Here is a 23,180-nt window from a genome sequence, read left to right on the forward strand (position 1 = left end):
CCCCGAATGCGGCAGGGTCAGCAGCCACGCCTCAGCTGCGCACGGTCTGCAGGGACAACTCAGGATCTTAATCCTGAATAATCATTCCTGCGGCTTTTTGTGCTTCCCGCTGCAGCTGCAAGTCCCGAAGATTGTAATTCAACAGCAAGACAAGCCCCTTCTCCTGTTGCCCATCTCCTTGCTGAAAACACACAACAGCTTAAGGCAGGAGCAGAAAGAGTTGGGTGCTTTTTAAGTGCGTTGTTTAACTTCATTGCCACCCTGAGGGATAATCCCTGCAGCGAAACGCAGCATCTGGTCCAACACAGCACTACGAAGCTAAACGAGAGGTGCAGCCAAGCAGGGAAGCCCCCCCTCAGCCCCAAGAACTCATGTCTGCTGAGCCAGCTCAGGGCCAGCAGCAGGAAGGGCAAGTCCTCGCTGCAAACCAGCTGCCCACGGAGAAGTCCACACCAGAAAGTCTCATAGAATCATAGAATCACCAGGTTGGAAAAGACTCACCAGATCATCGAGTCCAACCTTTCCCATCAATCACTAAACCATGTCCCTCAGCACCTCATCCACTCATCCGTTAAACCCCTCCAGGGAAGGTGACTCAACCACCTCCCTGGGCAGCCTCTGCCAGGGACCAATGACCCTTTCTGTGAAAAATCTTTTCCTAATGTCCAGCCTAAATCTTCCCTGGTGGAGCTTGAGGCCATTCCCTCTCGTCCTGTCCCCTGTCACTTGGGAGAAGAGCCCAGCTTCCTCCTCTCCACAACCTCCTTTCAGGTAGTTGTAGAGAGCAATGAGGTCTCCCCTCAGCCTCCTCTTCTCCAGGCTAAACACCCCCAGCTCTCTCAGCCGCTCCTCTTGTTCTCCAGCCCCCTCACCAGCTTTGTTGTTTTTCTCTGGACTCGCTCCAGAGCCTCAACATCCTTCTTGTGGTGAGGTGTCCAGGACTGAACACAGGATTCGAGGTGCAGTCTCACCAGTGCCAAAGAAGTAAGTAACAAGTCCTGTTATGGCTAAAGGAAAAATCAGGAGGCATCCAAACAGCTTGTCCTGTCCAAGCATGCATCAGCCACAGCAGCAAGGCAGGGTGTGAGCCCTCCCTGGGTATTCCGAAGAATAAGGAGGAGGGTTGGGGGTACTGCAGCAGGAAAGCGTAACAGCAGCCACAACCTATTCTTTATCTAATGGAATGGCATGGAGGCCCATCTTCTTCATCCCTTCGCCACCAAGAGAAATCTAAAGAGGATGGAAGTGCATGAAAGCATTTCTCATATGAGATCATATCTTGAAGCCAACTTTTGCCTCCTTAATTCTCTTGACAGTTCACAGAGATAATCTGAATGCGAGAAGCAGAAATGCAGGGTTGGGGTGACAGCCCTAGCCTGGGCTTTGGCTTGCTTTCCAGGAAGATATTCCAACTAAGAACAGAGTCAGAGTTGCATTTCTTTTTTCTATCATGCTGGAGACATTGAGACAAGCTACACTTGCTGCCAGACACTCGGCAAGCTGAGAGAGGCCGATGCTGTCCTGTCTGCTTGGTGGGAGCCGAGCAGATAAGCTGCTGTCTCACACAGACTGGTGGAAGAGTTTGGCACCATAGCTGAGTTAACAGCGATTAGAGCCACGTGACATGGGAATATCGGCTCCATCACAGGACCTTCGCTGTTGTTCCTCAAGCGTTAAGGGCTGGATCGAAGGGAAAAGTAAGACGCTTTCAGTTCTGAATCCAGACATCCAGTATCTTCAAAAGGGTCATGTTTAAGTGGAGCAGCCTTGTAAGATAGGATGCTGAGTGAGCAGCAGAGGCTCCTGGCACTTGTAGTGACAGCACTTGACATCCAAGAAGGAAGAGTAACAATCCCCTCCTTCTCACTGATAAAGAAGTTTTAAATGAAAGCCTGATGGCCAAAATCCCACACACATTGCCCCCGCTACTTTATTCCCATTTCTTATCCACTCAGTAATTGCTGATTGCTCAGCCTTACCCCAGCTCTGGCAGCAGCCAATGCAGGGGACACAGATGGGACTTCAGGTAAAGCTGGTGAATATTGTCTATGAAGTCTATGCCTGCCTAAAATCTAGTGCTGTGGGGAGCCAGAATTTATGAATTCTTCTGAATTTCAGCCAAAGTACAGAGATTTATTTAAAAAAAAACCCAAAAATCTCTCTATGTTGGCTTTTATTTGTTTGGCATTGGGAAGAATTTTGATTCCACAACGTTTGAAGTAACGCTTTTTACAGTAATATTTTTCTCTGTAAATATTCCTGTGTTTCTAACAAGTGATCTCCAGGGGAAGAATGTATTTCATTTGAGCAAATCAGAATCCTTCATGTTGACTCAGAATGGCTTCTGGGGGTTTCGTAGTTACTTTTGTTTTGCCTAAAGAGAAACTATTCTGCTTTCTGTTTAATCTAAACATTCCACCAACAATTCTTTTCACTGTCCTGCCAAAGTGAAAAGTTCTTTATTTTCAAAGATCCAGTTTCAAAATAAGTGACTTTATAGAATTGCCTTCTGTACCTAGAAGAAGCTTTGTGGGCTACCAGGAGGAACACAGCTGACCAGGCTATTTAGAATCAATGAATCCTGGAATGGTTTGCATCAGAAAGGACCTTAAAGCCCATCCAGTCCCACCCCCTGCCATGGGCAGGGACACCTCCCACTGGATCAGGGGCTCCAAGCCCCATCCAACCTGGCCTTGAACCCCTCCAGGGATGGGGCAGCCACCCCTGCTCTGGGCAACCTGGGCCAGGGCCTCCCCACCCTCACAGCAAAACATTTCTCCCTAAGATCTCACCTCGATCTCCCCTCCTTCAGCTTAAACTTCCTTGTAAAGCTTTCCCAAATCCTCTGACTGAAGTGTCACTTGGCTGCTAATGATCCTGTCAACATAAAGAACAGACTATAAATCTCCTCTCAGTGTTTTTGACCTCAACGAAGACAAACTTCATGGAGATTATGTTGAAACATGAACTTAAAGAACCTGTGAAAGTCTGCCCAGGCTTCCCAGCTGACGTACCACTGAGTGAAGAAAATATATAGTGAGGCTGAGAGAATTTTCCTTAGCAGGAACGAAGTGAGGAGCAAAATGAGAATGTTAAGGAACATCACAGACATGAACAGCCGTGGATGGGTGTCCTCAAAGGCCATTTCATGCTTATTATCTCCATGGGCTGATGGATAGTATCTGAAGGGAGAGGTGATGTTACCTCCATTGCTTTAGAAATGATACAAATACCATGAGACAAATTGCCATCGCAGTGTATGAAACACAAGTATAAATGGAAAGCACCCAAAATCCTGTACAAATTCCTGCGTGTTTGTGCCTCGGGAAGAGGTTTTGAACACGCAGGCAGGTGATACAATGCTGAAAAACAAAGAGCTGTAGGGGAGAGCTGCAACACGCTGGGTTCCTGGGGTGCAGTGCTGAGGGCTTTTAAGTCCCACGGCTTTCTCAGCTAGCAAGACGGGGCTGTGAGCTCTCTGGAGAGCACGATTCAAACAGCAAGTGAGCATGACATAATGACAGACCTCCCCCACTTCCTGGTAGATAGTCACCTCCACTGCAGATAAGACTGAACAAAGGACCAGATGTCACCATGAGGCGAAGGAGCCCGGTATCTGTGTCTGCATGCTGTCACGGGGAGCCCTGAGGAGGGAACGGCACGTTCCCCGGGCGATTGCTGTTACACCACTGAGTTCAAAGGGACCCTCCCTGGGCTCATCTCAAGCAGCAATTAATCTCTTCTATACAGAATGAGAATCTAAACACAAAGGGCTTCACTGCCTGAAGTTAAACAATGTTCGTAGAATCACAGAATCATAGAATAGTTTAGGTTGGAAGGGACCTTACAGATCATTCAGTTCCAACCCCCTGTCATGGGCAGGGACACCTCCCACTGGATCAGAGTGATCAGTACCCCATCCAGCCTAGTCTTGAACACCTCCAGGGATGGGACAGCCACAGCTTCCCTGGGCAACCTGTTCCCATGCCTCATCACTCTCATCGTGAAGAAATTCCTCCTTATGTCTAGTCTAAATCTGCCCTTCTCCAATTTATACCCATTGCCCTTCATCCTATCACTACAAGCCTTTGTAAAAAGTCTGTCCCTCCCCAGCTCTCTTGTAGCCCCTTCAGGTACTGGAAGCTGCTTTAAGGTCTCCCCTCAGCCTTCTCTTCTCCAGGCTGAACAACCCCAACTCTCTCTGCCTGCCCTCGTATGGGAGGTGCTGCAGCCCTCAAATTATCCTTGTAGCCTCCTCTGGACCTGTTCCAACGACTCCATCTCCTTCTTATGTTGAGGGTTGCAGAACTGGACACAATACTCCAGATGAGGTCTCACAAGAGGAGAGCACTTGACCTTTGTGTAGCTTTTGTTTGCGGTGTGCTTGGTTTTTCTGCCTGGCTGCATCCCTGCAGCTGGACCACAGGCCCCTTCGTCTCCGCTGTCCCGCTGCCTCGGCTTCCTTCGCATGGCTGTTTGTGTTCCCTCTCGAGCCGTGCTGGGTAAACAGTAACACCCTGGCCTGGCTGCAGTTTCCTGCAAACTTCCACTGACCTGGAGAGCCAGACAGCCAGTCTGAGACCAAAGGGAAGAGGCCTTTCCCTCCCCTTGGAGCTGGTGCTGCAGCTGATAAGTCCCTAATGGGATACAGCTCGTCTTTCTTCACGTAGAATGAGCTGCGCAGCCCACAGGAGGTTATTCTTTTGAAGTGTTCTCTAGAAGTAGGTGTTTCTTGCTGGGTAAGATCCGTAGGGCATATTACCTTCCCAGAGCAGGAGGAACAGATGTGCCAAGCTACAGGGAAATTCTGTATTTTCACAAAGCGTTTCTTTGCTGAGAATGTTTTTCCTCCTAGTCCAATGCTGGTAACGGCAGAGTTTCCAAGTCTCACATTGCAGGACGGCACCTGCATTTCCCATGCCACAGCTCTCCAGATTGCAACAGCTGAGTGCAATTGATTTACAACATCTGGAACCAGAGAACTTCCATGAGGCTGAGGTTATCAGTTTTGAAGAAAGCTGACCCTGTCCCTTCACTTTCAAGAAATTCTGTCTCCCAGAGACTTTTTTACAAGGAGTTAAATGATTTCTGATTAACTCTAGGTGGGGAACATGTTTGAAAGCTGGCAGTGATGCTCCTGATGTGACAGCAGATCATTTTTCCATGCTTAGTCTGAACTACGCAGGAGTTTCATGAAGGGTTCAGTTTTTTGTCTGTGCAAACCATGACAAAGGTATCAGCTGGCAGCCGATTAGTTCCCTACTCAGTATTTATTCTTTGTCATTTTGTTAAGACCCAAAGCTGAGCCACTTTTTATTTGCTTATCCGTTAAGTGAAGAGTCCAGCTGCCTGGAAAGGGCTCTTGCTCAGAGCATCCCCTTCCCAATGGAAGCAGGGTCGGTTTGCTCCTGCTTATGTGGCTTCTTGGAGCAGCTGGAGAGGAGCTTAAGCAGACTACGTGGAGTTTGCTCTGTTGCTCTGGGGGTGGATATTCTTTAGGGCATGGTGAGATAGAGAGAGAGAGAGAGAGAGAGAGAGAGAGAGAGAGTGCGTGAGTGAGTGAGTGAGTGAGTGAGTGAGTGAGTGAGTGAGTGAGTGAGTGAGTGACCGACCGACCTTCCAGTACCTGAAGGGGCCACAAGAAAGCTGGAGAGGGACTTTTTACAAAGGCTTTTAGTGACAGGACGAGGGGCAATGGGTATAAACTGGAGAGGGGCAGATTTAGACTAGATATGAGGAGGAATTTCTTCACCATGAGAGTGGTGAGGCCCTGGCCCAGGTTGCCCAGGGAAGCTGTGCCCCATCCCTGGAGGGGTTCAAGGCCAGGTTGGATGGGGCTTGGGCAGCCTGATCCAGTGGGAGGTGTCCCTGCCCATGGCAGAGGAGTTGGAACTGGATGGGCTTAAAGGTCCCTTTCAACCCAAAGTATTCTACGATTCTATGATTCCATATTATTTTCTCTTTTCCACAGTTTCATAGTCAGGGAGAAATAACTCTCTGGCTGCCCTCACTGCCATGCCCAGGGTATTAGTGAGTACCTAACCTTCACCTGCAAACTACCCATTCCCTTTATTCCAGGGTCACTTTCCACTGGTGGCCAAAGTTCAGCTCTGACCTCAGGTTTAAGCTCTGCAAGTAGGTGCCACATCCCCACCTTCACTCTAGGATCTGCTCTACTGACTCAGTCCAATAGCACAGATTGAAACAGGGAGCAGACGAGGCCTTGGTGGATGGAGAGCTCTCCATAGGCTGGGTGAAGCACTGAGATTAAACAAATTATAGCCATCGGCTTACTTCACAAGGGTCAAGGAAACCTCTCATTCAGTAGGAGAGAGAAGGACCCATAGAATATGAAACCTTGTTCTTGTTTCTTCAATGCAGAGTGAGAATAATGTCCAGGAGACCTGACCTCCACCAGAGATTAACAATCAACTGCAGGTCAAGCCACCCTCTCTTTCCCCAACCCAATCTCTGTAATCTAGAAACTGACTGTCATTAATTGCACAGTGGTTTTAAAACACTGTCTAGATGTCAAATACTGATAGTAGACAGCTGGATTTATATAGTTTGGTTTCCAATTCAGATTGTGGCATATGCTCTGGGATAGTGCAATTCCAGCTGTTCATAGAATCATGGAATCATTGAGTCCGGAAAAGACCTCTAAAATAATCAAGTCCAAGCATCAACACAATATCAGCATGTATACTAAACCATGTCCTGAAGTGCCACATCTACATGTTCTTTCAATGCCTCTAGGGCAGGAGACTCCACCGCTGCCCTGGGCAGCCTCTGCCAGGGCTTCACCACTCTGTCAGGAAAGGAATTTTTCCTGCTATCCAATCTAAAACTCCCATGGTGCAACTTGAGGTCATTTCTCATCTTATTGCTTGTTATTTGGGAGAAGAGACCCAGCATCCACCTCACTACAACCTCCTTTTAGGCAGTTGTAGAGAGCAATGAGGTCTCCCCTCAGCCTTCTCTTCTCCAGGCTAAACACCCCCAGTTCCTTCAGCCAAATCTCATAAGACTTGTTCTCCAGACCCTTCATGCATATATATTAGTCAGGCATATGACAAGTCAGGTGCAGGCTGCTATTAAAGTTCAATTAGGAATGACAGTGTTAATTGGTGCTTCCCACTGGTCATTGTCCAGTAGTTCAGACCACCACGATGAGTATCTGTCCTATTTACAGCTGAAAAATTAGCAGATTTTTTTAGGTCTGTTGTGGATCTGAAAATTTGATGGAGAACAATCTTGGAGACAGGGCGAGGTGACAGAGAACAGGGTGAAATGTTTTGGGTTTTTTTTCCCTGAACAGGAAATACTTCTGAGAAATTTATTCTGTTTATCTTATTCTAAGATATTTCACTTATTGCACAATTCAGTATTTTCTGACATCTTAGGATTATTTAACTTCTGCTTAGCTGCCTTTTTTTGATTTGTTTTACTTTTTAAAGAAACAGTCCTATTCTGAAACGCATCCTAAAAACAATTTTAAATCCAGTGTTCTCATCTTTTCAGTCAAAACAATTGGTTGACACTTGATCCAGATTTTGGAATAGTTTGGTATCAAGAAGCTGTAAAACATCAATGTAACATGGGAGACCTTTCTGATACAGAAAGGAGCTGGATGATCTTTAAGGTCCCTTCCAACTCAAACTATTCTATGGTTCTATGATTCTATGACAGTTGTCATTAGCCAAGGAATGAACACTCATGTCCCCAAATTAATGACCTGTTCTCAGATGAGTTACCAGTCACAGAGAAATAAAAACGAAGTGAATGAGATAACCAGCTCTGGCTTTTCCTCTGTCAGCAGTGCTGTGAAAGAGCAAATCCAAATCTCACACTCCACATTCAAACTGTTCTGCAGGTCACCAATAACCGCAGTTACATCATTTACAGGTAGAACACTTGTTACCCAGCTAAATTCAACATAAATAAGTACTTCACCTACTATTTAATGGGAGATCCTCCAGCATGGAATACACAGCTCCTGGCTAGAGTCCAAAGGGTGAATGCTTGTTTTAAGTTGAAAAGTGGATCCCGACTGATTCAAAGCCAAAGCCTGTTTGCCAGGGATGGAGTACTGGGAAAGGAGAAATTCTCAAGGATTTCACAATTTTAGACCCTTTGTTAAAAGTAGCCAAAATGGCCAACACCCAGAAAGAGATGCTCAAAATTTTTAGAGGGTTCTTCCCTCGCTGGCCAAAAAAAGTTACAGAAATAGTTCGTCATTTTTTCATGAAGATTTTAGAACATTCCCAGTTTTATCAACAGAAGAAGGAGGGAGAGTGGCCTGATACAGCTATTCAAGGATTAATGGGATGAATTAACAGCATTATTCCAACACACCTCACTTAGGACTTTCTTCAGTCACAGAACAGCTGCCGTAACAGCCTTAGATGTGAAATGAGAGCACGCATTTAGGTGAAAGGACCGGGGCCAGCTGGCCTCACACAACAGTGCTAAACCAAGATGATGGTACCAGTCAGGCTCTGTGGCTTTGACTTTTGCATTTGCAAGGAATCTGATGACGGACGGGAGGGCTCCCCAGGATCTAGAATTAGCATTGCCATCTTCATTCAGTATATGTTGAGTTTTCCATGCGTTTGCACAGACAAGGTGATTTCTGGATGCACAGCAGGGCTAGATCCATCAAGCAATAAGACATTGGGGTTTTTTCTTCTAAAAATCCCTTACTACCACATGAGGAATCAGAAAGGAAATATGAGATGATGATACAAGGGTAGTTCAGGAAGTACATTAATGATCTTTATCAAGAAGAACACTATTCCTCCTTACACAACACTGGAGAACCAGTTGCCTACACTATAGGTGCTTCCTTTTTCCAAAGCCATAAATTGCTCATTGTTGAAGGCCTCCTACTGATCCATAGTGATGAATGTGTCACTCCCAGCTCGTTGCGTTCATTAACAATTTAGTCCATTTGGGAATAATTAAGCATTCTTCTACAAAATAATTTAATTTCCTCATGGCACATCCTTCTCTAAAGTACTGTCAGAATACTTTAGAGCACATTTGTTCAACCCAGATTATTCATAGACTTTCATGTCAGCTTTTTCCCATGCTTTAGGTGAAGCCATTTCCAAAGTATATTTAAGTGTGTGGAGGCAGGTCTCAAACCAAGCTCCACAGAATCATAGAATCACAGAATGGTTTGGGTTGGAAGGGACCTCAAAACCCACACAGTTCCACCCCTGCCATGGACAGGAACACCTCCCACTGGATCAGGGTGATCAAAGTCCTATCCAATCTGACCTTGAACACCTCCAGGGATAGGATCATAGAACCATAGAATCCAAACCAACAGTGGGTGGTGGCCTATACCGGGCGGTGCAGGTGGTATGGCATTAACTGAAGGGTATTTGAAGCTTTATACCATGAGAATATCTAGTCAAAGAATGCTTTTTTAGCAAAATCTTGAAGGCTTTAGGATTTCACAAATATTATTTTAATTTTCTGACGGCTATCACAGTATTCATACAACAAAAAAAAAAAAAAGTGAATGACACTCAGGAGCTTTGTTAACTTAAACTACCTCAGATTTTTATTTATTCTATTGTATATTTATATCCAGTCTGATTTATTGTGGTAGGTCCTTAAAAAATCCCACAGTTACCAGGCGTGTGACCAAATCACTTCACTATTAGGTTAAACAGATTGTTCTTGCCTGTCTTTGTGTATTGTGGGTCTCCAGTCCCTTCCTGCATGCTGTCTGCAGTATTCTAGTTCTCATTTACAGAAAGAAGGGGTTTTCCTTCACTAGATTTATTTTAGCTGCTGTAAACTTAATGTAGCACTTAACTGCTGTGATATAATATCACCTATGAAGGAGCACTGGGGAAAGAACTCAAGTGCCACGAAGGCCTGTGCAGCTGATTGATTAACTTCATTGTTACAGATGGGGAATGGGTACGAAAAGAGTTTTTACAAGATTACACTGCAAAATTGTGGTTAGAGCTGGAGTATTCCTATTCTTGGTCTTGGCTGTAATCCATGGATGACACTGGCATTTGCAAGCAAGCAAGATCAAAGAATCATAGAACAGTTTGGGTTGGAAGGGGCCTTAAAGATCATCCATTTCCACCCCTTGCCATGGGCAGGGACACCTCCCACTGGATCAGGGGCTCCAAGCCCCATCCAACCTGGCCTTGAACATCTCCAGGGATGGGGCAGCCACCACTGCTCTGGGCAACCTGGGCCAGGACCTCCCCATTATCATCATGAAGAAATTCCTCCTTATATCTAGTCTAAACCTGCCCCTCTCCAGTTTATCCCCATTGCCCCTCGTCCTATCACTAAAAGCCTTCGGAAACAGTCCCTCCCCAGCCTTCTTGTAGCCCCTTCAGTTACTGGAAGGTCGCTAGAAGATCTCCTTGGAGCCTTCTCCAGGCTGAACAACCCCAACTCTCTCAGCCTGTCCTTGTATGGGAGGTGCTCCAGCCCTCAGATCATCTTTGTAGCCTCCTCTGGATCTAGATGTGACCGGCTGCCTTGTCACATGCTAGAGTGGGCACTCTGTGTGCAATCAGCTGCTCAGGTCACAATCTTCTGCTTGCTGAGTAGTAAAGGAGCAGTTTTACAAATCAATGTCCTTTTCCCCGCAGATTACAGAAATCCATTTGTGGAAATTCACCCAGAACATCCTGAAATAATCTACATTTTAGATTCCAAGAGAACGGTTGTTGTCCCTTGCCGAGTTACCTCACCGGATATCAAACCCAAGCTTACCCAGGTAAGTGACTGCTTCAGAGAAATTCAATCAGTTCAGAGGTCTTGGCTGCCAGAAGAACATCTAAAAATACCAAAATACCAAGAAAACATGCATGAAGCTAGGTAAGTATCAGAAGAAAACTAGCAAAGAGGCTGCAAATCCAGCAGTCAGCCCTGCTCCTGCTCTGCATTGCTATCGAACTGTGGGTAGTGCTGTTTGGGAGACTCAGCTGAGTTTACCCCATACTTTTCTCACCTTGTGGCTCAATATTCCTATATAAATTGGCAAAGAGAGATGACAAAACACTATTTCCCTTCAAAATTCTTTGTATAACACCTGTTTGTTGGCTGTTGTCATGGAGGTTTATCTCTTGGACCTCCTAAGAACAGTTGCCCATTTCTGCTTGAGTTCATAAATTTAAACCAAGTTTCAGCCTTGGTTAATAAATGGTTACAGATTCCATCCCTTTGTCAGCACTTAGAGCTGAGTGTCGAGGTTACAGAATGGTCTGTGGAGGCCAAGGCCAGTTTGTATAATAGAAGTGGAAATTTGAGGTCTGTAGCTTCCTCACTTGATGAAGACCTAGCCGCTCATTCAAAGGGCAGTATAATTACTCTGTAGAGAATAGTATCGCCGAGTGAGGAATGGAACATAGGCCTCCTGGCTTCAATTCTGCCTTTTACCTAAGAGGTCCTGTGCCTTTTCACTCCTCTGCTAGGCTGACTGCTTGCCCTGTCCTGCTGGGAGCAAGAGCTCCTCCTTTGCCCCCGTCCATTCTCTGCAGCCCATTCTGGAGGGGCTGAGCTCTCCACTTCCCATGTCCTTTCTCTGCAGCCCCTTCTGGAGAGGCCGAGCTCCTCCTTTGCCCCTGCCCCTTCTCCACAGTGCATTTTAGAGTAGCAGAGCATGCACAGATGGGTGATGCTCTGCTCGTGGAGGGCTCTGAGGACCTGTGCTCCTCTTAGGAGTTAAGATATCTTAGCTGTGAGGTGTCTCCTTCTGCTAGGAGACAGCACATGACATCACGGTGGCCTGAGACGGCGCTTGGGCTCCGGCTGGGACCGATGGCAGGTTTCCAGCAGACGTGCAGAGGGACCACGCCGGCCTTATTGCTTTAGCAGATCGCTATTTATAAATGTTGTCAATAGGGATTAGAAGAGTGGGAATAAGGCTCCTCTCCAGTTATAGCTTATCATTTCAGCCCGGATAAGTCTTATCACTTTCTCCTCCTTGGCTCTAAAAATGAAACATCCCCAACTTATTTTAGCCTCCTTCAACCCAATCCATCGCTGGAGCACTGCTGCTGGCTTTGGCACAGTCACACGACCCTAAATGTGGCCTTGGAACCTCGACCAAGCAGATCTCCACATAGATTTCCTTATTTATTTGCAGCCCTGCTCTCCCTGCTTGCCCCCTAAATTCTCTCCTGGTACTTTCTTCAAACACAAACTGAATTCCTTTACCTTGCCACAGGCTTTAAGGTCCCTTCCAACCCAAACCATTCTATGATTCTGCGATTTCTGGAATGAAATCTCCCCTGAAATTTCCTTTTGGAATTGCAAAGACGATTCATAGTATCATAGAACATCCTGAGTTGGCAGGGACTCACAACAATCAAATCCAAGTCCTGTCCTTACCCAGGACACCACCAAAATTGACCACAAAAATGGAAGGCAGGTGGGAGCAGCCAGCCCTGCACTCCATCTATGGAAAGTCATCGCTTGGCTTGCCCTGTCCAGGAATGTCACTACATTGTGTGGAGCCAAGGTGACGGCTTCCCACGCGAAGAGGAAGCGGGGCGGGAGAAGGGTAGAGGTAAGGCTGGGGGAGGAGAGGTGAATAAGGCGATCAGACAAATTTAGAACATCCTCTTCTTCCCAATTTAATCTCCAATAGACAACGAACTTCAAAGGGAGGAAAGCCACTGTGGTTTCCTTCAAGCGGCATTGACGTGTTTTGTTTGATTGTTTAAATATATATTTATGAATATTTTATGAAGACGTTTAATACGAGCGCAGTGTTGAAAAGGGCCTCCTGAGCAGGGTTATTTTTATTTTCCCCTTCCCCTCGCCATCAGGGAGCAGAGCTGCCAAACCATGAAGTTCAGCTTTATCACATTTTATTATTCTTGTAGAAAATGTACTTTTTTCCACCGTAAATTAAGTTCCTTGTGTTACCATTATACTTTAAAATCATTGCACTCTCTGGCCTTTAAATATGTATGGGAAAGGTACCTCTCACTAATGCTAAACAGACCCCAGCTAACTCTACATCTCATCCTTGTTATTAATAAAATCCATGCTAAGACACACAATTCAAACTTTTAATTTGGCTTAATGTGGTTTAAATTCTTGGCAAAAGGAGCATTTCTTGGATCTGTTTAGTCGCTGATCTGGCTCGGTGTGCATCTGCCACTTGCAGCTTTGACCTCCAGGGGTGTTAGAGCCTAATGAAGCCTTGGGTCCCACATCCCTTTCTCTAATTTCCCTAACGGTTCTGAGCAGAGATATTACAGCTATACAGAAGTATTTCCATGAAGCCCATGTTTCCTCTTGCTGTCAGAAGAGAACCACTACTCCAAAAGTAAGAAACTGTGCTCAGTTCTGGGCCTCTCACCGCAAGAAGGATGTTGAGGCTCTGGAGCGAGTCCAGAGAAGAGCAACGAAGCTGGTGAAGGGGCTGGAGAACAGGCCTTATGAGGAACGGCTGAGAGAGCTGGGGGTGTTTAGCCTGGAGAAGAGGAGGCTGAGGGGAGACCTCATTGCTCTCTCCAACTACCTGAAAGGAGGTTGTGGAGAGGAGGGAGCTGGGCTCTTCTCCCAAGTGACAGGGGACAGGACAAGAGGGAATGGCCTCAAGCTCTGCCAGGGGAGGTTCAGGCTGAAAATTTGGAAAAAAATTTTCATGAAAGGGTCATTGGGCACTGGCAGAGGCTGCCCAGGGAGGGGGTTGATTCACCTTCCCTGGAGGGGTTTAAAGGACAAGTGGACGAGGTGCTGAAGGACATGATTTAGTGTTTGATAGGAATGGTTGGACTCGATGATCTGATGGGTCTCTTCCAACCTGGTTATTCTACGATTCTATGATTCTATGAACTGTGTCACCATGCCAGCTTCCCCCAGCACCATCGCTGCTCCCTGCCCCACAGGCACAACCCCTTTGTCTCCGCTCTCTCCTGAATATCCAATAACAAGCGACCTAAACCAATGTCAACTTGATCAATTGTGTATGCGTATGAGAGGAATGAGCATCAGCTCACAATGCCCACAGCTGAAACATCTTCTGAGCAGGAGTATTATTTAAACTGAATCTTACTTAAACTGCACTACCACACCAGACTCCTGCTTGTTTGGAGACAGAAAAATAAATTGTTTGCTGCATACAAGAGCAAACCAACTCCATCATTGGGAAGATCCTACTTGCAGTCCCTAGAGTAGCTCTTCCCTTGGCTAGTTCTGAAAGCCTAAACAAGGTAGCTCTGAAAAGGAAAATATGAAAGGAAATATGCCTCATCTTCAAGAAGCTAGGTGGAGCAGGGAGGAGAAGCGCTGTGCAAATGAAGTTATCGTGGGCACACCAAGGTTCCCCAAACCCCTTCACTGTTCAGATCCCAACATTCCCACATGGCACCCTCAGTTCTAAAGAGCTTTCCCATGTCCTGCAGGAAAAAACAGACCTACAGCCTGTGCTTTCATTTCCCTGCCTGAAAACAGGCTGGAATGGGTGGATTTCATGGATCTGCTCTTGTATTGACCCCTGAGTTGTTTGTCTGCATTTAATGTCATGCATTTCTTTTCTACATTATAATCCAGGATTTTCAAAATTATTGGAAAGTAAATTACATTTTCTCTAGCAAACTGATAATTTCCCTCTGTATTAATTATAATAAGAAATGAATTACGCTCACCAACAAAAGCTGACCTGCTTGCCATTGCTGCTGCTGGAGGGTATACGGAGGCTTCATTCTTATTCCGTGAAGTTTCACTCTACTTTATTTTCCACATTTGCTGTATAAATATGTATTATATATTTATATACTATATATATATATAAGGTCTCCCCAGAGCGAGAAGAGAAGGCTCCAAGGAGGCCTTAGAGCAGCTTCCAGTCCTGAAAAGGGCTTCAGGAAAGCTGAGGATGGGCTCTTGATCAGGGTTTCCAGCTGGAAGAGGGCAGATTGAGATGAGATCTTAGGGAGAAATGTTTTGCTGTGAGGGTGGGGAGGCCCTGGCCCAGGTTGCCCAGAGCAGGGGTGGCTGCCCCATCCCTGGAGGGGTTCAAGGCCAGGTTGGATGGGGCTTGGAGCCCCTGATCCAGTGGGAGGTGTCCCTGCCCATGGCAGGGTTGGAACTAGATGGGTTTTGAGGTCCCTTCCAACCCAAACCATTCCATGATTCTGTGATGTATAGGATTGATAGATACTGTTTTTTCAAGAATCTCAGATCATTAAGAGTGTTTATGAATGAACGGCAAACAATGTTTGTGTTACTAAGGTCCTGATTCCTGACACTCTATGATTCACTACCTGGAGCAGGCAGCCATGCCTGGTGGGAATCCATGGGCTGCTTTGGAAGCACCTCATCTCCTTCGTTGACACAGAGCTGTCGATGACCAGCAGAGCCCAGACCTGCTGTCAGGGGAGGCATCAGGAATAATTCTGCCTTTTGGGGGTCCAACTGCACACGTATCTTCAAAGTACTGTGAGAACCCAGAAAAAACTGTGGCAGCTACATGTAGCAATAAGAGAAGCAAATTTTGTTCTTAAACACTTCCAGAAAGAATACAGCACAATATTCAAATCAGATAGGGATAATTATTTCCAGTAAAGAGATGAGAAAAACAGCACCTACAGTGGGCAGCATGGTATCTTGCCCGAGATCTGAGAGGACTGGGGCTACTGAATCAAAATCCCCAGTTATGAGGTTTGGATTTCAAAGACAGTCATACCTTAGGGAGGGATTTTCTATTTGCTTATGTTGATGTTGCTTAAGATATGTGTGGAATGAGACCACCAACCACTCTGAAGGGTCAAATACCTACCCTTCCACTAAAGCACAGCAGCCTTGGCTGGTTGCCTCTACGGTCTGAGGGGAAAGGCAGTGTCTCACAAGCATCCTCTCTGTTCTCTTTCAGTACCCTTATTCTGTAGAGATGAACTTCAAGAAAATGATGTGGGACCCAAGAAAAGGATTTCTCATCCCCTCTCATTCTTTTGTGTACTCTGGACTACTGACATGCACCGTAAATGTCAGTGGAAGCGTGTTCACCTCCTACTACCTAGCGCAGAGACTGGGTGAGTGACTACTGCGCGCCAAGGAATGGCCACAAGGTTTCAGTTTCTGAAGCTCCTGGGTATTATTTCTCGGTTAGCCTCAGTTCTATTCAATCTATCATTTCATTTGTATGTATATGTAACACGTCCAAGCTGGGGAACTAAAAGCAAACTCATTTTTCTCCTTTTTTCCTATTCAATAGAGCTTGGATCTGATCCTCCCCTGGGTTTGAGGTGGCACAAAAGAGGAGGATTTTATTCAGCCCCCACCAAGGCTTTGTTTGCTTGTACTGACCTCTATTTACATTAAAACAATCACTGGGTTAGGATAAACCAAACAGGAGCTTTCTTTTTGCTTCTGGTCATTAAACACACAAGATTGTGATATAAAAATCTCATTGAATGGCTAATTCAAACCTTTGCTTTTTTATAGAGTTTCTCTTGGTGATTTACCATATCCTTTCCCTTGTATTTACAGATGAGCTTCAGCTCAGAATTAATACCTGAATTGGAAACAACTAAACATTAAATGTTTGAGCGCTGAGAATTTATGTGAAGCCAATTAGAATCTCTCTTTCCTTTGTTTCCAACCTATGTTCTTTCTTTCCTCATATATTGTATTTTTGACAGAGGAGAGTTTACTGTGACTTCATTCCCATTAGATCATGGCATCCTTCTATACAATTACCACTCAGCTTTAAACAACAGGCTTGTAAATATGTATTGTAGCCAAATAAAAGTCCCATAAATCTCCCTCTCTCTCATTTTCTTCATTGTTGGAGCAATTATTTTTTTAGCAGAAGGATGAATGCAAAGGCAAAACTCCTATGAGGTCACCCCTCTCCAGCCTGGAGGGACACATGCAATGCGTCCCTGAATCATAGAATTATAGAATCATAGAACAGTTTGGGTTTGAGGGGACCCCAAAGCCCATCTGATTCCACCCCTGCCATGGGCAGGGACACCTCCCACTGGATCAGGGGCTCCAAGCCCCATCTAACCTGGCCTTGAACACCCCCAGGGATGGAGCAGACACAGCTCCCCTGGGCAACCTGGGCCAGCCTTGCTCTATAACGTGTTTCTGCACAGCAGGCAGCCCAACGTGAGGTGTGGGGCACCTCACACATGACCCAGGCATGATGGATGCAGAGAGCGCTGTGTGGTTATACCTTTACTTTTTTTTCATTTCAGAGGGTAGAGCACAGAACCTGGATCTGAAAGCAACTCCCAAAAAACTGCTGGTTGGAGAAACACTCAGTTTGGAATGCAGAGCAGAAACCTTCATCAACGGGCGCGTTGAGCTGATATGGACTTGTCCTAATGGGAGAGTGAGTTGGTGAAAACTCTGTATTCTTCTTCCATGCAGTCTCCTCTACCCGGTGGAAAGATCTGTCCACAGGGCTGTGAAAACTCTGACTGCTACTTATTCTGAACTAAAGCAAATCATTTGTAAGCCTACAACTGACAGCATCTTTAGTTTGGATGAATCTAAAACTTATCTGACCATACTGAACCTGCAAATTAAATGGCAAATTTAAGAGAGGAAGGACATGGATCTGTTAGAGCAAGCACAGAGGAGGCTACAAAGATGATCTGAGGGCTGGAGCACCTCCCATGCAAGGACAGGCTGAGAGAGTTGGGGTTGTTCAGCCTGGGGAAGAGAAGGCTGTAGGGAAACCTTAGAGCAGCTTTGAGCACTGAAAGGGGCTCCAGGAAAGCTGGGGAGGGGCTCTGGATCAGAGAGGGCAGGGACAGGATGAGGGGGAATGGTTTAGAGCTGAAAGAAGGTAGATTGAGATGAGATCTTAGGAAGAAATGTTTTGCTGTGAGGGTGGGGAGGCACCATCCTTACATTTCTAACATTATAAATGCACAATTTCTTGGCCAAATCTTGGATCAAAAATCCTATCCAAAGTGCTAATGCTTTCTAAGACTCTACAGGAATTTACGTTGGCACTTGGCTCTAATAATATGTGGTGGTCCGGTCATAAGATATTGCTTTTAGAAAGCAGGAGTCTATAAAGACAGAAAAATACTGACTGTGACAAAAAAAAAAAAAAAAAATCAAAATAACAAGCCCAGCTCTGTCCCACAGATGCCAACAGTAGTTTTGCACTGGGACCCTGGGATCTGGTCCCTCTGAAGGGCTGATCATTCCCTGATTTACCTGCCCACCCAGATTGCAGCAGAGAAGCATCACATTTCCACTCCATTCCTCTCTTTTATTTGACTTGACAGTGAAACCTCACACGTGAGGTCTTCTTGTTGATTTGTGCATTATGATATTTATTTCAGTGATGAGGAGATAGGATAATTTTGATATAAATCCCTGCTTTTCTTTACTGGTAGACTTTGTAAGGCTGAATAAAACAATCCAGTGTATGCTGGTTTTTCACCCCCTTTTTTCTGACCTCCAGCACCCTTCTCCTAGAAGGACAATAGACCAGAGTGGCACCGTGTATAAAGTTCGCAGCAGCCTGACAATTGAAAACGTCACCATGCAAGATGGAGGCCTTTATGTTTGTAAAACGTTCAACGTAACAAGGCTGGAGGCCAACGTTACAGTGACCGTGTATGGTAAGTTCTGCAGCTAAACCAACAGATCCAGGAATGAAGGTTGTTAAACTTAAAGGATAATCACAGAATCACTGAATTGTTTAGGTTGGAAAAGATTGTTGAGGTCAATCATAAACCATGTCCCTTAATGCCACATGATTATAGCTGTTGATTTAACACATGACCACAGTGAGGATGGGGAGGTTCTGGAACAGGTTGCCCCGGGAGGTTGTGGCTGCCCCATCCCTGGATGTGTTCAAGGCTAACTTGGATGGAGCTTGGAGCCCCGATCCAGTGGGAGGTGTCACTGCCCATGGCAGGGGGGTGGAATTAGATGATTCCTAAGGTCCCTTCCAACTCAAACTGTTCTAAGATTCTATGACATGCAGGTTGCATTAGGAAGGCTGCCAGCCAGCTGAACAATCAATGAATCACCTGTTCATTTCTCTTTTCAGACAAACCTTTCATCACGGTTTCACATAAGAAAGGGCCTTACTACGAGATCACTTCAGGACACAAGTCACTGAAACTAGCGGCAAAGGTGGACGCCTTTCCCCCTCCAAGCGTTGCCTGGTGAGTACCATCACCTTGAGTAAAATTAGGGATAAGTGACCTTCTTGTAGGCTCCCGTCTAGAATAGGTTTTCCCTGTTCCTTCCCACACAGATGAAAGATGAGAGCTGGGAATGCTCATAGCTGTGGTCTCACAACCCAGCTGCAGAGACGGGACTCCTGTCGGTGCTGACATATGCTCTTGTGAAGCTGGGCAAGCCGTACCTCTTTCCCATGCTATTTTTCTTCCCTAGTTATGCAGAAAAGGTCTTTACAGGAAAAATGGAGGTTTGATCACCTCCAGACACAGAACTGTTTAGAAGATTCAAGCACAAAGCTGTTAGGGAAGGGCTGCCAGTTCACCATCGCGAGTGGTGGTCAGGCTGCAAGGAGGCAGTGTGTGATATAAAGCTGCAGGACACATCCTCAACATGAAAAAACGCTTCTTTTTATAGCTTTTAAGTAATTTTCTGCAATGCTGTGCCAAGAGAAATGTCAGATCCTTGCAGACAATGCCATGAAACCTGCTGAGTGAACTAAAGGCTCCACCAGGACTGCAGTGGATCGGCTGAACAGGAAGGGCAGCATGTCAGCAGCTCCAAGAGACATTCATCTCTTTCTTTACCCTTTCATCCCTTCTCCTCTCTCTTGCTGGTTTTTCTATGCTTCATTCTGCAGGGAGTCTTTAACACCTCCTTCCAACACCTTAAACATCTCTAACTGCATGCAATCCCATCCAACAGCTGACAGGGATTCGCCTGTCCTGGCAGAGAAGGTGCCCTGGGTGAGCAGCCACTTCTCCTTGGCCCCCTGAGTGCCACTCGGGGGGCCTGGCAGGCACCAAAAGGGACTGGTCAGGGATGGATTCGCTGCATTTTTTTTTTTTTTAGCAGTGAAACAGCATGAAATTCTCTAACACTCAGTCAGAGCAGTGAAATCAGCATTGCCGGGAGATATTTTTAATTGTTGCTCTTATTTAGGAGGTGGAACTGGGTTTGTGAAGGGAAGCGGGGCTGGTCTCCTTCTTCTCTGCCAAGGTTTTGTTCTTGGGGCTCAGCAGGGAGCTGCAGGGTGGCCACCCGAGGCCACCAGAGCTGCCTCTGGCACATTCGGTGCTGCAGCTGTTGATGCTGGATGTCTCACAGTTCAGTTGTTTAAATGACTGTACAGGAGGTGTCCGGTGTTCTCAGGTTGTAGGACACAGACTCCAGCTTCTCCTCCCACCAGACCTAAAGCTCTGTCTGTGCCATGGTCTGGCCTAGTTCATATTCATAACTCAAATTTGCATATCAGATGAGCAGCAAAGAGGAGGCTGCTCATGCAGGCTCTGCTGTCCTCCTTTTAGCAAGAGGAGATTGAAGAATGTGGATTCCTCACTGACCTCCCTATTGACTGTAAATGCTGCAGGTCAGACTTTAACTTTTCCAGAAGGAGTACAGGGTCATATGTACATATTGGAAAACATTTCTGATTGATTAATATTTTGGTTTAAAACTGATGGCATAAATTTTGGATAACCCACCATTTCCAGCACTTAGTATTGCACATCCAGCATAATTTAGGTGTGTTTAGATGCACATTTCTGATCACGGTTGAGAATGTGAGAGGCACTGTTTAATCAGGTCTGTTAAAATATCTTTTTCCTCTCTGCTGGATGAAGCTGTCCCATAGCACTGCAGATAATACTCAGTTTTAGTGCAGAAGGATAGAAGGAAGAGATGTCCAGTTCAAGCAGTGACTACAGATCTGTGCTTGCGAAGGATGACTTTACACACCCTAATTTGGGTACCAGTTGGGTTTTCTGAGGGCTAACCTGCATGCATGCGCGTGGTGAGCCTTGATGGGACTTTCAAAACAGGTACAAAGATGGCAAACTGATCAAGGATAACCACACCTGCTATGAGCCGGATCCAACAAAGTACAGACTGGGCATAAGAGATGTGAGACCAAAGCATGCTGGAAACTACACCATCGTCTTGAGCAACGCGAAATACGGCCTGTATAAGAACCTCACCATGCAGCTGGTAGTGACAGGTAAGGACTTGATGTTTATAATGACTTTCTCACTGTTTATGTGATCCTGCGTTACCAGTCAGACATTTCTTCACACTTAGCTGAGATGAGCACTGTTCATAGATAACCACCTTATTTAGGAACCACGGAAGATCCACCTCATTTCACCACGCGTTCAATAGCATCAACAGAATGGAGGGCTGGTGTGAGGAGGAAATTTGAAACTAGGTCACCTAAAGTCCCTTTTCACTGAGATATTTACCACCAACATAGCCTGCAGCACCTTTGTGTTAGGACAGTGTCTCTACTGAGGGACACAGAAATGTCTGGAAAGCCAACCAATCTAAAGGACTTAGCCTAAATGTTAATAGGAGTTTGGGAGGATATCTAGTAGTGAGGACCTGGGGCTGAGGGCACGGCTTCCCAGGAGAAGTTAGAGAAGTTTTTTATCCTTTGAGGTTAAAAACGAGCTTGGGCAAAGCACTGGAGAACGTCCTGTTGGCTGACGGAAGGAACTAGAAAAGTTACCGTGTCTTTTATGTCTCTCCATCATCCTGCTCGGAAATACTTTCTAAGTCTGTATTTTATGTCTTGTCATTTATATGCTGGGAACACATGAGAGGCAGGTTCACTTTCAGGGGAATCTGGGGAAAACTGAAGTAAACTGTTTGTGCTGAAGCAGGTCTACTTGATATAGAGGAAAAATAGACACTGGAATCACATTTATTAATCTCCCTTGCTGGGATAATGGAAGACAGACCCACATTGTCTCTTCGTACATTCGCTGCCTCTTTTAATCCATTGAATTTGGGAACAGAGATTGAATCACGAGTCCAAGCAGGAGTTCAGCAGAAGTTAATTCTGCTTGCTTTTGTATTTCCCAAGGTTCACTTAGGCAGACAAATAAATCAAGTTATTGAGACAGCTTTGCTTTCTTTTCCAAGGTGAATTATTTTTTACTTATCTCTTTTACACCTAAAACCATTCTCAATAGCCCTGGTACATATACGTATGAACTGCTGTACCAGGTAACTTCTTTCTCCTTTCTCCTTTCTCCCTCCTCCTTTCAGAAAGGAATAGCACCTAACGAACAGAAAACTCAGCACTTAGGCACCATTGGCCTATTAAAAATGCTAAATAGGATATGGTAGCTTAAACCACCTTAAACATTACACAAACCCATGTGTGATGAGGCTCTGAGCACCCTGGTCCAGTGGGATGTGTCCCTGCCCATGGGGCCTGGAACCGCCTTGGCTTTAAGGTACCTTCCAATGCAAACCATTCCATGATCCTGTAATTCAATGATATGATGACTGAGCAGAGAGCCAAGAATGTGCTGCTGCTCAGCTGATGAGGAAGAATGTGTTAAGCTGCAGTAATTTGTTCACTCGAGGTTGTTTATCTGTACAAGGGGTTTGCCAGAACGGAAACATTCAAAGGAAGAGAAAATTAAGAATGATTAAATAAACTATCTTGTCAAGGTAAATATTGGTGCTTGCATGCAAAAGAGAATGTTTACTCGAAGAGCAGCCATTCCCCAAATAGGCATATGAAAAACAAATAGACCTTGTTGTATCAGCAAGATGCTATTTCAGGATTAAACCATCCCATGCTCTTCACTGCAGTGCAAGCCTTTCATCTTTTTAGTGTGTACACGTCCACGGTTCTTCATCTCTCACACACCGTGGTGCTCACTGTTAGCACTCCAGAGAGATCAGCCCAGCAAAGACTTCACTCAGGAATGATTATCATTATATTGCAAACCCACCATTCCTTGAGAGTTGGCAGAACTGAGAACCAGCAAAGGAAAACCATAGAATCATGGAATGGTTTGGGTTGGAAGGGACCTCAAAGCCCATCTAGTTCCACCCCTGCCATGGGCAGGGACACCTCCCACTGCATCAGGGGCTCCAAGCCCCATCCAACCTGGCCTTGAACCCCTCCAGGGATGGGGCAGCCACCCCTGCTCTGGGCAACCTGGGCCAGGGCCTCCCCACCCTCACACCAAAATATTTCTCCCTAAGATCTCATCTCAATCTCCCCTCTCTCA

At 45.7% G+C, this 23,180-nt stretch overlaps 1 protein-coding gene across 3 annotated transcripts in view; it reads left to right on the top strand.

Moving 5' to 3' along the window:
• LOC138726229 (vascular endothelial growth factor receptor kdr-like) overlaps positions 1–23,180 on the top strand; it is a 149,150-nt gene that overhangs the window by 54,273 nt on the left and 71,697 nt on the right. For 2 of the 3 annotated variants that reach the window (XM_069867788.1, XM_069867789.1), the window contains exons 4-9: positions 10,632–10,759; positions 15,872–16,031; positions 17,202–17,338; positions 18,428–18,587; positions 19,022–19,139; positions 20,976–21,151. In XM_069867788.1, the coding sequence (XP_069723889.1) occupies positions 10,632–10,759; positions 15,872–16,031; positions 17,202–17,338; positions 18,428–18,587; positions 19,022–19,139; positions 20,976–21,151 (879 nt within the window). The remainder of the gene's footprint in view (positions 1–10,631; positions 10,760–15,871; positions 16,032–17,201; positions 17,339–18,427; positions 18,588–19,021; positions 19,140–20,975; positions 21,152–23,180) is intronic. The other variant, XM_069867790.1, reaches the window with a different exon arrangement.

This window comes from Phaenicophaeus curvirostris, chromosome 13 (assembly GCF_032191515.1).
Source record: "Phaenicophaeus curvirostris isolate KB17595 chromosome 13, BPBGC_Pcur_1.0, whole genome shotgun sequence".
Taxonomy (NCBI): Eukaryota; Metazoa; Chordata; class Aves; order Cuculiformes; family Cuculidae; genus Phaenicophaeus; species Phaenicophaeus curvirostris.